Consider the following 14,488-nt stretch of genomic DNA (forward strand, 5'->3'; position numbering starts at 1 on the left):
GTTAGTTAGTTAGTTAGTTAGTTAGTTAGTTAGTTAGTTAGTTAGTTAGTTAGTTAGTTAGTTAGTAGTTAGTTAGTTAGTTAGTTAGTTAGTTAGTTAGTTAGTTAGTTAGTAGTTAGTTAGTTAGTTAGTTAGTTAGTTAGTTAGTTAGTTAGTTAGTAGTTAGTTAGTTAGTTAGTTAGTTAGTAGTTAGTTAGTTAGTTAGTTAGTTAGTTAGTTAGTTAGTAGTTAGTAGTTAGTTAGTAGTTAGTTAGTTAGTTAGTTAGTTAGTTAGTTAGTTAGTTAGTTAGTTAGTTAGTTAGTAGTTAGTTAGTTAGTTAGTTAGTTAGTTAGTTAGTAGTTAGTTAGTTAGTTAGTAGTTAGTTAGTTAGTTAGTTAGTTAGTAGTTAGTTAGTTAGTTAGTTAGTTAGTTAGTTAGTTAGTTAGTTAGTTAGTTAGTTAGTTTTTCCTTGGGTTTACCATTCACTACTTTTCAAACACATTGCCCTTTCAAAAGTCATTTATCACAATTAGTTGGCATCACCGCTGTAAAAACATTATTCAATTTGCAGAGAGGGAGATGTAAAAACCAGTTTGAGAGTTCTAATAAACACAATGTGAGAGATGCGGCAAAATAAGAGACGTTTAAACAAATTTAAATACGGAGGCGTTTAGTAAATTTTGTTATCAGCTGAATATTATTATTTTTTACTTTTGTTGCTAATGAATGCTAGCATTTCAACTCTTTTACTAATAGTTTTGTTTTCAATATTTTTATTGTTGTAATTTACTTTCGTGTGGCATTATGTAGATTTAGCTTGTTTCTGTGTTGTTCAAATTAAGTGCTAAACAAAATTGTTTAGTTTCAAAAGAAAAAAAAAAACAATTAAGCGTTTAAATATTTAAACATTTTGATTTATAAAGTTAAGTCAAGTGTGAACAATTTTAAATCCTAATAATCACTTAGTAATTATTTAAAAATTAGTATTAACATTTTGCCATTGCAGGTGAATTTAAAATTATTTGTTTTTTATTATAAAAATGAAAACAATAAAAATGCTGTGACAAATTTTAAACGAAAAAACTTAACACAGTTTTTTTATAACTACAAGAAAGGCAGCCTAGTAAAGTAATAAAGATAACTTTAAATGTCAAATTTAAAAGAAAAAGTTTAACCTTAAAATCACAAAACTACAACAACTTAAAACATTACAACTAATCGTCACCTTTAACCTTTTCATCTCCAATCAGCCAGTGAGTGAAGTGTCCCAATACAAGCCAATCAAAATCAGCAACTAAATCAAAGTACAACATAATTTGACTAAAACGAACGCCACCGACGCACAGAAGCTCTGACGCTCCGACGCCGTTTTATGAAAAATCTTCACAAATGTCATTATTACGTCAGTTTTTTGGTACATCATCAAATTCCTGGGTACGTGCCCTTATCATATTCTGCTTAGCATGGGCACTTCTAGTGTATGTCTTTGTGACCAAACTAAATACACCGAATACATTGGAACCTGATGTCTCCTCGAAGCGTATCAATCAAGCGCTACAGATGCTGGAGGCATCGAAGCAACGTAATGCGGAATTACAACAAATGATTGATACATTGTTGAAGTGAGTATATTATTTAGTATTATTTGTTTTTATATTTGTTTTCATTGGGCAATAATATTAGTGATAAGGTTATAACTTAAAAAAAATATTTAAAACTATGCGAAACTATAAATTATTCATGTGCAGAAACTTTGTCGTTATAAAATTATGAAACATTCAGTCCTTGCTCAGCTACGAAACGTTGAATCTTCGTTGGTCTGAGCTCAACAATTTCTTAGAACATTTCAATCGAAAACTTAGTTTAATGTCAATGTCATGGCGAAAATGGTGGATGGACATAATCTTGCTGGGAATGAAAACTTTAATCCCAATAAAAAATGTCGACTAGACTAAAACAAAAGTCTTGGTTTATTCAAGAGTGCAAAATTACATTTAGATCCAGGTAAAATGCATTCATAATTTGGCTTAATAAAAAAGGTTGAATATCACTCGCTCGTAGCGTCTTTGAGCTAATTCAGTTCTAGGTCTGTTCTATTTCTGTTCTAGTTCTGTTCTAGTTCTGTTCTAGTTCTGTTCTAGTTCTGTTCTAGTTCTGTTCTAGTTCTGTTCTAGTTCTATTCTAGTTCTGTTCTAGTTTTGTTCTAGTTCTGTTCTAGTTCTGTTCTAGTTCTGTTCTAGTTCTGTTCTAGTTCTGTTCTAGTTCTGTTCTAGTTCTGTTCTAGTTCTGTTCTAGTTCTGTTCTAGTTCTGTTCTAGTTCTGTTCTAGTTCTGTTCTAGTTCTGTTCTAGTTCTGTTCTAGTTCTGTTCTAGTTCTGTTCTAGTTCTGTTCTAGTTCTGTTCTAGTTCTGTTCTAGTTCTGTTCTAATTTGTTCTAGTTCTGTTCTAGTTCTGTTCTAGTTCTGTTCTAGTTCTGTTCTAGTTCTGTTCTGTTCTAGTTCTGTTCTAGTTCTGTTCTAGTTCTGTTCTAGTTCTGTTCTAGTTCTGTTCTAGTTTGTTCTAGTTCTGTTCTAGTTCTGTTCTAGTTCTGTTTCTAGTTCTGTTCTAGTTCTGTTCTAGTTCTGTTCTGTTCTGTTCTGTTCTGTTCTAGTTCTGTTCTAGTTCTGTTCTAGTTCTGTTCTAGTTCGTTCTGTTCTAGTTCTGTTCTGTTCTAGTTCTGTTCTAGTTCTGTTCTAGTTCTGTTCTAGTTCTGTTCTAGTTCTGTTCTGTTCTAGTTCTGTTCTAGTTCTGTTCTGTTCAGTTCTGTTCTAGTTCTGTTCTAGTTCTGTTCTAGTTCTGTTCTAGTTCTGTTCTAGTTCTGTTCTAGTTCTGTTCTAGTTCTGTTCTAGTTCTGTTCTAGTTCTGTTCTAGTTCTGTTCTAGTTCTGTTCTAGTTCTGTTCTAGTTCTGTTCTAGTTCTGTTCTAGTTCTGTTCTAGTTCTAGTTCTGTTCTAGTTCTGTTCTAGTTCTGTTCTAGTTCTGTTCTAGTTCTGTTCTAGTTCTGTTCTAGTTCTGTTCTAGTTCTGTTCTAGTTCTGTTCTAGTTCTGTTCTAGTTCTGTTCTAGTTCTGTTCTAGTTCTGTTCTAGTTCTGTTCTAGTTCTGTTCTAGTTCTGTTCTAGTTCTGTTCTAGTTCTGTTCTAGTTCTGTTCTAGTTCTGTTCTAGTTCTGTTCTAGTTCTGTTCTAGTTCTGTTCTAGTTCTGTTCTAGTTCTGTTCTAGTTCTGTTCTAGTTCTGTTCTAGTTCTGTTCTAGTTCTGTTCTAGTTCTGTTCTAGTTCTGTTCTAGTTCTGTTCTAGTTCTGTTCTAGTTGTTCTAGTTCTGTTCTAGTTCTGTTCTAGTTCTGTTCTAGTTCTGTTCTAGTTCTGTTCTAGTTCTGTTCTAGTTCTGTTCTAGTTCTGTTCTAGTTCTGTTCTAGTTCTGTTCTAGTTCTGTTCTAGTTCTGTTCTAGTTCTGTTCTAGTTCTGTTCTAGTTCTGTTCTAGTTCTGTTCTAGTTCTGTTCTAGTTCTGTTCTAGTTCTGTTCTAGTTCTGTTCTAGTTCTGTTCTAGTTCTGTTCTAGTTCTGTTCTAGTTCTGTTCTAGTTCTGTTCTAGTTCTGTTCTAGTTCTGTTCTAGTTCTGTTCTAGTTCTGTTCTAGTTCTGTTCTAGTTCTGTTCTAGTTCTGTTCTAGTTCTGTTCTAGTTCTGTTCTAGTTCTGTTCTAGTTCTGTTCTAGTTCTGTTCTAGTTCTGTTTAGTTCTGTTCTAGTTCTGTTCTAGTTCTGTTCTAGTTTTTCTTTCTGTTCTAGTTCTGTTCTAGTTCTGTTCTAGTTCTGTTCTAGTTCTGTTCTAGTTGTTCTAGTTCTGTTCTAGTTCTGTTCTAGTTCTGTTCTAGTTCTGTTCTAGTTCTGTTTAGTTCTGTTCTAGTTCTGTTCTAGTTCTGTTCTAGTTCTGTTCTAGTTCTGTTCTAGTTCTGTTCTAGTTCTGTTCTAGTTCTGTTCTAGTTCTTTCTAGTTCTGTTCTAGTTCTGTTCTAGTTCTGTTCTAGTTCTGTTCTAGTTCTGGTTTAGTTCTGTTCTAGTTCTGTTCTAGTTCTGTTCTAGTTCTGTTCTAGTTCTGTTCTAGTTCTGTTCTAGTTCTGTTCTAGTTCTGTTCTAGTTCTGTTCTAGTTCTGTTCTAGTTCTGTTCTAGTTCTGTTCTAGTTCTGTTCTAGTTCTGTTCTAGTTCTGTTCTAGTTCTGTTCTAGTTCTGTTCTAGTTCTGTTCTAGTTCTGTATTAGTTCTTTTCTAGTTTTTTTCTAGTTCTGTTCTAGTTCTGTTCTAGTTCTGTTCTAGTTCTGTTCTAGTTCTGTTCTAGTTCTGTTCTAGTTCTGTTCTAGTTCTGTTCTAGTTCTGTTCTAGTCTGTTCTAGTTCTGTTCTAGAACTGTTGTTCTAGAACTGTTCTAGTTCTGTTCTAGTTCTGTTCTAGTTCTGTTCTAGTTCTGTTCTAGTTCTGTTCTAGTTCTGTTCTAGTTCTGTTCTAGTTCTGTTCTAGTTCTGTTCTAGTTCTGTTCTAGTTCTGTTCTAGTTCTGTTCTAGTTCTGTTCTAGTTCTGTTCTAGTTCTGTTCTAGTTCTGTTCTAGTGCTGTTCTAGTTCTGTTCTAGTTCTGTTCTAGTTCTGTTCTAGTTCTGTTCTAGTTCTGTTCTAGTTCTGTTCTAGTTCTGTTCTAGTTCTGTTCTAGTTCTGTTCTAGTTCTGTTCTAGTTCTGTTCTAGTTCTGTTCTAGTTTTTTCTAGTTCTGTTCTAGTTCTGTTCTAGTTCTGTTCTAGTTCTGTTTTAGTTCTGTTCTAGTTTGTTCTAGTTCTGTTCTAGTTCTGTTCTAGTTCTGCTCTAGTTCTGTTCTAGTTATGTTCTAGTTCTGTTCTAGTTCTGTTCTAATTCTGTTCTAGTTCTGTTCTAGTTCTGTTCTAATTCTGTTCTAGTTTTGTTCTAGTTCTGTTCTAGTTCAGCTCTAGTTCAGTTCTCATGTAAATGCTCAATTGTTCCGAAAAAGTACACACGCATCTAGCACTGACAATCGTTGTGATATTCACTGTTTATATTCGCCGTTATTAGCGATCTATTGTTCCTAATATTGTCAGTGTCGTAGGTCGCTTGAAGTACTTACTAAAATGTATCTGTTTATATAATGTATAATATACATTTATTTTACCTGAAGGAAGTAAAAAACTATCCAATAAACCTTATCTCAACTACATAATAATATTTAACTTTTATGTCGCTTATTATTTATAACTATTCCAAAAAATCTATATTTACTCTATTACATCCATTTTATTGTTTTTTAAACCAATTGTTAATTATGGACATAATTTTAAATAAATTTTGTAATTGCGTGTTCTAATGTACTTTTTAAAATCATGAATCATAACGAGTAAACAAAGAAATGAACATAAAACAATGACAATTGTGTATTTATGGAAAATGTAACTGTAAATGTTAATTAACCCCAAGTCAAGCTAAACGGCCTGACTGCCGACCGTTCGTTCGTTTTAACTACGGTACACTTAAGGGAAAACAGAGTATCTATCTATACAATATTTAATTATATATTGTAAAGAACACATGGGCAAATTGTTAGAAAATGGGAACACTTAATTGTTTGTGGACAGCAGAGACGCAGTTATTGCATTTAAACTGAGTGGAAGTTTTCATTTGCATTGAAGATTTTAAATGCACCTGTTAGAGGAATTAATGGAGGTTATAATTAAAACTATTACGATCCTAATAGATGGTGTTTTTAGATCTCCAAAACATGTACAATTTGTGCTGTAAACTCACCAATTTCTGGTGCCATTATGTTACTATAGACGTTTCATTTGGATATCCAATGCACAAAAAGTTTTATAGTAAAATTAAGATAACGTTTAAAGGTCATCCGATCTCTGAAGATTCCGACATTTCGGAATATCAGGGGCCTTTCAAAGAGATACCAAGGTTATGGCTTAACACTTAAGTATTGATCATCATGCTGAAAGAATGCTGAGTTCAACTTGTAGAGTATGTGAAGAGAACAGTATATTTTTTCTGTCATTGCCAGTCTTTCGTCGTCGTTGGACCCAATTATCTTGGAAACTCAAGCTTTTGTCGAAATTATGTACAATTTTTTTGGGAATTTAGGAACACTCCTATTGGGAATTGTTCCCATATCTGTTGTTGAACAGATAAGCGTTTAAGACACTTAGGTATTGGTCATTATACTTTCTCTTTCCTAGAAAAAGTTAAAGAATACTGAGAATACTTCCGACTTTCAATCCTATCCAACTTTGGTTGCTTAGGCGTTAGAAAAAGTGGTAACTCAGATCCTCAAGATCTGTAAATTTATTATTTGATCGGTTCATAGTTAAAACTTAACATTTCTAATAATATAGAGCTTCTACCCTTCCACCAAAATCCACACAACTCCTGGTTTTTGGAATTACTTAATAACATATTTACATTATAAAAACAGCTTTTGTAAACTTTTCGAACAACAACTTTTTTCACAACAAATTACACGTGTACCCAGTGGTATTTAAATATTAATGAAATTATTATCACTACTCTGTCCAGCTCAGTTAAAAATGGCATGAACAATACACAGTCAACCATTTTACATGCAGCAACAGTCAGTCATTCATTCATTCTTTAATTCATTCATCATTCAGGGAGGGTATTGTGTTCGTTCGGTTGTTGCATGTGGTTTCCTAAATGCTTGTAAAGTTTTAACAAACATATTCATCCACTCATTCATGAACATTATGCAGGTTACGCACAATTTAAAATTTTATGCACAACATTGGATACATGAGGCATCAACAAAAGATCAGTACTTTTAAACATAAAAGTTGGAGATTTGCCCAGATTTTTTTTTGTCGAGATATTTTTGCGCGTTCCTCATTGTTTTGTTCTTTAGTGTGGCATATTTATGTGCGGGTACTTACTCTCTATGCCACCGACGACTTCTATTCGTTGCACACTATATGCCTCGTTAGTTAAATGGCGTTCAACCTGGTGTCATTTCCGGCGCTTATTTATTATGTTGTTTTGTGTGTGGATTATTTATTGTAAGTTTGTTGTTCGTTGTATACTATATAAAATGTCATTGTTAAAAGAAAAACTATTCCGTGACATAAAAAAAATTATGTAAAAGTGAGTAGAATGAGTGAAAGAACTAAAAGAAGTACTCGTATTTACATGCCCTTTGTAATGAATTTCCGTATTGTTGTTGTTTGAAAATTATGAATGAATATTCAAAATGTATTACAATATCAAATGTATGGGTTCAAGAGTCCATTGTGAAGTTATTATAATGTTGGTAATTCTATAGGGTTTTCTTGAATTTCTTTGATTCTTTTGAAAATGGGTATATTAATGGTTAAAGAAGGTAAAACTATCTAAATTCCGTTAGAAATGTGATATTTTCATTATTAGGAATCATGTTTGATTATCTAATTATTTAATTTGGTTTGAAGATAAATTCTTATACATCCAGCAAGTTTTTTAATGGAAAAAGAAGCGCGTTAGCTTGACCAATTTACTGGCAGAACATATCCCACTCCCTGCGAGGTTGGTCTCCTTGAGTCTTCTTTCAAAATGCGAAGGGTTAAGCGTACTATGGATTACTTTCCATATCTTACCTTACAGCATCTGTATTCTATATTTAAGAATCTTGGTCTTATTGTTAAAGACTACTACAGACAATTACAAGGATATAAATGGTCTTATGTCCTTGGTCGTGAAAGATAAACTCTCCAATGCTAAAGTGATTACTAAAGTGACCACGACTAAACAGACCAATTCATTCTGATAGTATTGCCGATTTACCTACGTTTCCCACTTTTTATGTTGTTGGCCCTCTTTGGTATGCAAGGCTAAATCTTTATCATCAGTAATGTGCAGAATGAGACCTAGGACAGTAAGATGAACGAAAAATGCTAGCGAACTACAAACGACCTCTACTATTTACTATGATACCGATTACTGTAAATATGTGTATGAAAAACTGATGTTAACAGCTGTGTGGAGTCAGGACAACCCAAATCTAGTTCTGTTCTAGTTTTGTTCTAGTTTTTTGTTCTGTTTTCGTGCTAGTTCTGTTTCTAGTTTTGTTCTAGTTCTGTTCTAGTTCTGTTTTCTAGTGTCTGTTCTAAGTTCTGTTCTAGTTCTGTTCTAGTTCTGTCCTAGTTCTGTTCTGTTCTGTTTTCTATGTGTCTCTTCAAGTTCTGCTGTTCTAGTTCTGCTGTTCTAGTTCTGTTCTAGTTCTGTTCTAGTGCTGTTCTGTTCTGTTCTAGTTGCTCTTCTCATGTTCTGTTCTAGTTCTGTTCTAGTTCTGTTCTATTCTGTTCTAGTTTCGTTCTAGTTCTGTCTAGTTCTGTTCTAGTTCTGTTCTAGTTCTGGTTCTAGTTCTGTCTAGTTCTGTTCTAGTTCTGTTCTAGTTCTGTTCTAGTTCTGTTCTAGTTCTGTTCTAGTTCTGTTCTAGTTCTGTTCTAGTTCTGTTCTAGTTCTGTTCTAGTTCTGTTCTAGTTCTGTTCTAGTTGTTCTAGTTCTGTTCTAGTTCTGTTCTAGTTGTTCTAGTTCTGTTCTAGTTCTGTTCTAGTTCTGTTCTAGTTCTGTTCTAGTTCTGTTCTAGTTCTGTTCTAGTTCTGTAGTTCTGTTCTAGTTCTGTTCTAGTTCTGTTCTAGTTCTGTTCTAGTTCTGTTCTAGTTCTGTTCTAGTTCTGTTCTAGTTCTGTTCTAGTTCTGTTCTAGTTCTGTTCTAGTTCTGTTCTAGTTCTGTTCTAGTTCTGTTCTAGTTCTGTTCTAGTTCTGTTCTAGTTCTGTAGTTCTGTTCTAGTTCTGTTCTAGTTCTTTCTAGTTCTCTTCTAGTTCTGTTCTAGTTCTGTTCTAGTTCTGTTCTAGTTCTGTTCTAGTTCTATTCTAGTTCTGTTCTAGTTCTGTTCTAGTTCTGTTCTAGTTCTGTTCTGTTCTAGTTCTGTTCTAGTTCTGTTCTAGTTCTGTTCTAGTTCTGTTCTAGTTCTGTTCTAGTTCTGTTCCAGTTCTGTTCTAGTTCTGTTTTAGTTCTGTTCTAGTTCTGTACTAGTTCTGTACTAGTTCTAGTTCTGTACTAGTTCTAGTTCTGTTCTAGTTCTGTTCTAGTTCTGTTCTAGTTCTGTTCTAGTCTGTTCTAGTTCTAGCCTCTCTATTTTATACGATTTGTTGCAGTTTCATTTTTGTTGTTCTTAGAGTTCTGTTCTAGTTCTAGTTCTAGCCTCTCTCTTTTATACGATTTGTTGCAGTTTCATTTTTGTTGTTCTTAGATTCTGTTCTTGTTCTGTTCTAGTTCTGTTCTAGTCTGTTCTAGTTCTGTTCTAGTTCTGTTCTAGTTCTGTTCTAGTTCTGTTCTAGTTCTGTTCTAGTTCTGTTCTAGTTCTGTTCTAGTTCTGTTCTAGTTCTGGTTCTAGTTCTGTTCTAGTTCTGTTCTAGTTCTGTTCTAGTTCTGTTCTAGTTCTGTTCTAGATTCTGTTCTAGTTCTGTTCTAGTCTGTTCTAGTTCTGTTCTAGTTCTGTTCTAGTTCTGTTCTAGTTTCTGTTCTAGTTTCTGGTTCTAGTTCTGTTCTAGTTCTGTTCTGAGTTCCTTTAGATCTGTTCTAGTTTCTGTTCTAGTTCCTGTTCTAGTTCTGTTTCTAGTTCTGTTCTAGTTATCGTTCTGTTCTCGTTCTGTTTCTAGTTCTGTTCTAGTTCTGTTTCTAGTTCTGTTCTAGTTCCTAGTTCGTTCTAGTTCTGTTCTAGTTGCTTGTTCTAGTTCTGTTCTAGTTCTGTTCCTAGTTAGTTCTGTTCTAGTTCTCGTTCTAGTTCCTGTTCTAGTTCTGTTCTAGTTGCTGTTCTAGTTCGGTTCTAGTTCTGTTCTAGTTCTGTTCTAGTTCTGTTCTAGTTCTGTTCTAGTTCTGTTTCTAGTCTGTTCGTTCTGTTCTAGTTCTGTTCTAGTTTCTGTTTCTAGTTCTGTTCTAGTTCTGTTCTAGTTCTGTTCTAGTTCTGTTCTAGTTCTGTTCTAGTTCTGTTCTAGTTCTGTTCTAGTTCTGTTCTAGTTCTGTTCTAGTTCTGTTCTAGTTCGTTCTAGTTCTGTTCTAGTTCTGTTCTAGTTCTGTTCTAGTTCTGTTCTAGTTCTGTTCTAGTTCTGTTCTAGTTCTGTTCTAGTTCTGTTCTAGTTCTGTTCTAGTTCTGTTCTAGTTCTGTTCGAGTTCTGTTCTAGTTCTGTTCTAGTTCTGTTCTAGTTCTGTTCTAGTTCTGTTCTAGTTCTGTTCTAGTTCTGTTCTAGTTCTGTTCTAGTTCTGTTCTAGTTCTGTTCTAGTTCTGTTCTAGTTCTGTTCTAGTTCTGTTCTAGTTCTGTTCTAGTTCTGTTCTAGTTCTGTTCTAGTTCTGTTCTAGTTCTGTTCTAGTTCTGTTCTAGTTTGTTCGAGTTCTGTTCTAGTTCTGTTCTAGTTCTGTTCTAGTTCTGTTCTAGTTCTGTGTCTAGTTCCTGTTCTAGTTCTGTTCTAAGTTTCGGTTTAGTTCTGTTCTAGTTTTGTTCTAGTTTGGTTCTAGTTTCTGGTCTAGTTCTGTTCTACGTGCTGTGCTAGTTCTGCTGTTCTAGTTCTGTTTCTAGTTCTGTTCTAGTTCTGTTCTAGTTCTGTTCTAGTTTCTGTTCTAGGTCTGTTCTAGTTCTGTTCAAGTCTGTTCTAGTTCTGTTCTAGTTCTGTTCTAGTTCTGTTTCTAGTTCCTGTTCTAGTTCTGTTCTAGTTCTGTTCTAGTTCTGTTCCTAGTTCTGTTCTAGTTCCACTGTTCTAGTTCCTGTTCTAGTTCTGTTCTAGTTCTGTTCTAGTTCTGTTCTAGTTCAGTTCTAGTTCTCTGTTCTAGTTCTGTTCTAGTTCTGTTCTAGTTCTATTCTAGTTCTGTTCCGACAGAACTTTTACGTTACAGTTCTAGCTTTTAAACTATATCGATGTTGTCTGATTAGCTACAAATCGTTGCCGAATAGGGCGGGACGGTACCTTTCTGAAACTCCAGTTTTTCGAAAATAATTTATTTCGTATAATATAGAAATAAGCATTATTATATTATTTAAGTTAATGTTATTCTTTTCTACTCTTTTACTTCCAGCGACCATGTTGACAAACAGTCAGCCCTCAAACTCATACAAAAACTCGAGTATAATATACAAAATCCCTTAGGAGGGGAGAACAAAGTCGAATCTCCATTACCCTATGGCAGTGCCTCAAATGAACCCACAATCGAATATGAACTTTTGCGTCGGCGTATACAAAACAATATAGGCGAAATATGGAATTATTTCAGCAATGAATTGGGTAAAATACGCAAACAGGTGACCCGAGAACCGGGCACTGATATGACTGAAGAAATCAATCGTGTACTCATAATGGGAGCCGAACACAAACGTTCACTGCTGAGCGATATGGACCGTTTAAGGCAGCTAGATGGTTATGAGGCCTGGCGCCACAAAGAGGCTAAAGATTTAAGTGATTTAGTGCAAAGGCGAATACACCATTTACAAAATCCTCCAGATTGTGCGAAGGCTCGCAAGCTGGTGTGTAAATTGAATAAGGGTTGCGGTTATGGCTGTCAATTACATCATGCGGTCTATTGTTTCATAGTGGCCTATGCCACCGAAAGGACTTTGATTTTAAAATCTAGAGGTTGGCGTTATCATAAGGGTGGATGGGAAGAGGTTTTTCAACCTGTTTCTGATTCCTGTTTTGAGCTAGATGGTGCTCATGCCAATAACTGGCCGGGACGCCCAGAGACACAAGTATTAGTATTGCCAATTATAGATTCTCTAATGCCAAGACCACCCTATTTGCCTTTGGCCATACCAGAAGATTTGGCGCCTAGACTAAACGTTTACACGGTGATCCCATAGTATGGTGGGTGGGACAATTTCTAAAGTATTTATTAAGACCGCAACAGGGCACTAAAGAGTTCTTAGAATCGGGCATGGCTAAATTGGGCTGGAAGAAACCAATAGTGGGGTGAGTAGAGAAAAAATTAAAAAAAATGTATAGGAAATAATGGATTATTTTTTGTATTATATAGGGTCCACGTTCGGCGCACAGATAAAGTCGGTACCGAGGCTGCTTTCCATAGTATAGAAGAATATATGACACATGTCGAAGATTACTTTTTGACACAAGAAATCAATGGTACCACCGTACCAAGACGCATATTTTTGGCCTCCGATGATGCTCGTGTCATAGAGGAAGCACGCAAAAAATATCCTCATTACGAAATCATTGGTGATGCTGAGGTGGCACGCATGGCCGCTGTTTCAACACGCTATACAGACACTGCCTTAAATGGCATCATTTTGGACATACATTTACTATCTTTATCTGACCATTTAGTTTGTACCTTTAGCTCACAAGTCTGCCGTGTTGCATATGAAATTATGCAAACTTTGTATCCAGATGCTGCGCATCGTTTAAATCGCTGGACGATATTTACTATTATGGCGGACAAAATCCACACAATCGCCTGGTGGTCATACCACACAAGGCGCGCAATCATGATGAAATGCATATGCAGCCGGGTGATTTGGTGGGGGTTGCTGGCAACCATTGGGATGGTTTTTCAAAGGGTAAAAATACCCGCACCAATCAAGCGGGTCTATTCCCCTCCTTTAAGGTGGTGGACAAAGTGGAAACGGCTAAACTGCCCTCCTATCCAAATGTGTAGAATGTATAGCTGCTATTTTATGTTCTAGGTTTCTTTTAAAACAATTTTAGCTTAAAAATTTTTGGAAATATTTTTTCATAATTTTTTTTTTCTTAATGAAATGATATTTTAAGAAAATTTTTGTTTTTTGAAAATTTTTCTTGTAAAACTGTAGTTTTTTAAAAAAACTTATATTTAAAGCTGCTACTAAAATGTTTCCTTTTAATTTTTTATATGTACTGTAAATTCATTTTATTATTTTTATATAAATATTTAGTAAATGTAAGTGTAGTTTTAAAATAATTTTTAATTTCTCAAAACTATTTGTTTGTTTGTAATATTTTTTAGCACAAAAAATAACAATTTAATGTAAATACAAGAAAAAAAATATAAATAAATGTCCATAATTATAACAGCAATCTCAATAGGTATACAGTGCAATATATATATTTTTAATACGGCAATACTTTAAGGCTTTGCCCCAACTTTTTGCATAAAAAAACACATAATTGTAAAGTTTAACCCGCAACTCCAACACCACACCTAACCTAAACAATTTTACATTCTTTAAAAAAATCAACAACAAAAATTTATAGCACAAACTGATTTAATTTATTTAAGTTTGTAGTAACAGCATTTCTTAAAAAAACCTTTTTTAACTTTAAGTATATTTAGTTTTAATTTGAATATACATATATTTTCTCTTAAATATTTAACTTATTTATCTTAGTTATCTATTTAATTATCAATCTAAAAATTAGGGTAATATAAAACAATATTTATTTATAAACAGAAAAACTATATGTAAAGGTGTTGTCTAGTTCAGTTCTAGTTCTAGTTCAGTTCTAGTTTAGTTCTAGTTCAGTTCTAGTTCAGTTCTAGTTTCAGTTCTAGTTCAGTTCTAGTTCAGTTCTAGTTCAGTTCTAGTTCAGTTCTAGTTCAGTTCTAGTTCAGTTCTAGTTCAGATCTAGTTCAGTTCTAGTTCAGTTCTAGTTCAGTTCTAGTTCAGTTCTAGTTCAGTTCTAGTTCAGTTCTAGTTCAGTTCTAGTTCTAGTTCAGTTCTAGTTCTGTTCTAGTTCTGTTCTAGTTCTGTTCTAGTTCTGTTCTAGTTCTGTTCTTGTTCAGTTCTAGTTCTGTTCTAGTTCTGTTTAGTTCTGTTTAGTTCTGTTCTAGTTCTGTTCTAGTTCTGTTCTAGTTCTGTTCTAGTTCTGTTCTAGTTCTGTTCTAGTTCTGTTCTAGTTCTGTTCTAGTTCTGTTCTAGTTCTGTTCTAGTTCTGTTCTAGTTCTGTTCTAGTTCTGTTCTAGTTCTGTTCTAGTTCTGTTCTAGTTCTGTTCTAGTTCTGTTCTAGTTCTGTTCTAGTTCTGTTCTAGTTCTGTTCTAGTTCTGTTCTAGTTCTGTTCTAGTTGTTCTAGTTTGTTCTAGTTCTGTTCTAGTTCTGTTCTAGTTCTGTTCTAGTTCTGTTCTAGTTCTGTTCTAGTTCTGTTCTAGTTCTGTTCTAGTTCTGTTCTAGTTCTGTTCTAGTTCTGTTCTAGTTCTGTTCTAGTTCTGTTCTAGTTCTGTTCCAGTTCTGTTCTAGTTCTGTTCTAGTTCTGTTCTAGTTCTGTTCTAGTTCTGTTCTAGTTCTGTTCTAGTTCTGTTCTAGTTCTGTTCTAGTTCTGTTCTAGTTCTGTTCTAGTTCTGTTCTAGTTCTGTTCTAGTTCTGTTCTAGTTCTGTTCTAGTTCTGTTCTAGTTCTGTTCTAGTTTGTTCTAGTTCTGTTCTAGTTCTGTTCTAGTTCTGTTCTAGTTCTGTTCT

The 14,488-nt window shown here is 34.2% G+C and overlaps 1 protein-coding gene across 1 annotated transcript; it reads left to right on the plus strand.

Annotated features, from left to right (window-relative positions):
- Window positions 1-986: 986 nt before the first annotated feature.
- LOC119612949 (alpha-(1,6)-fucosyltransferase) lies at window positions 987-12,854 on the plus strand. The gene is given in 5 exon segments (XM_037968843.1): window positions 987-1,602; window positions 11,126-11,874; window positions 11,877-12,012; window positions 12,077-12,456; window positions 12,459-12,854. Coding segments are annotated over 5 exon segments (1,755 nt in total). The 5' UTR covers window positions 987-1,369; the 3' UTR covers window positions 12,716-12,854.
- Window positions 12,855-14,488: the final 1,634 nt, after the last annotated feature.

This window comes from Lucilia sericata, unplaced genomic scaffold, assembly GCF_015586225.1.
Source record: "Lucilia sericata isolate MDLA Ls3-8-SP2 unplaced genomic scaffold, ASM1558622v1 Contig001883F_arrow, whole genome shotgun sequence".
NCBI lineage: Eukaryota > Metazoa > Arthropoda > Insecta > Diptera > Calliphoridae > Lucilia > Lucilia sericata.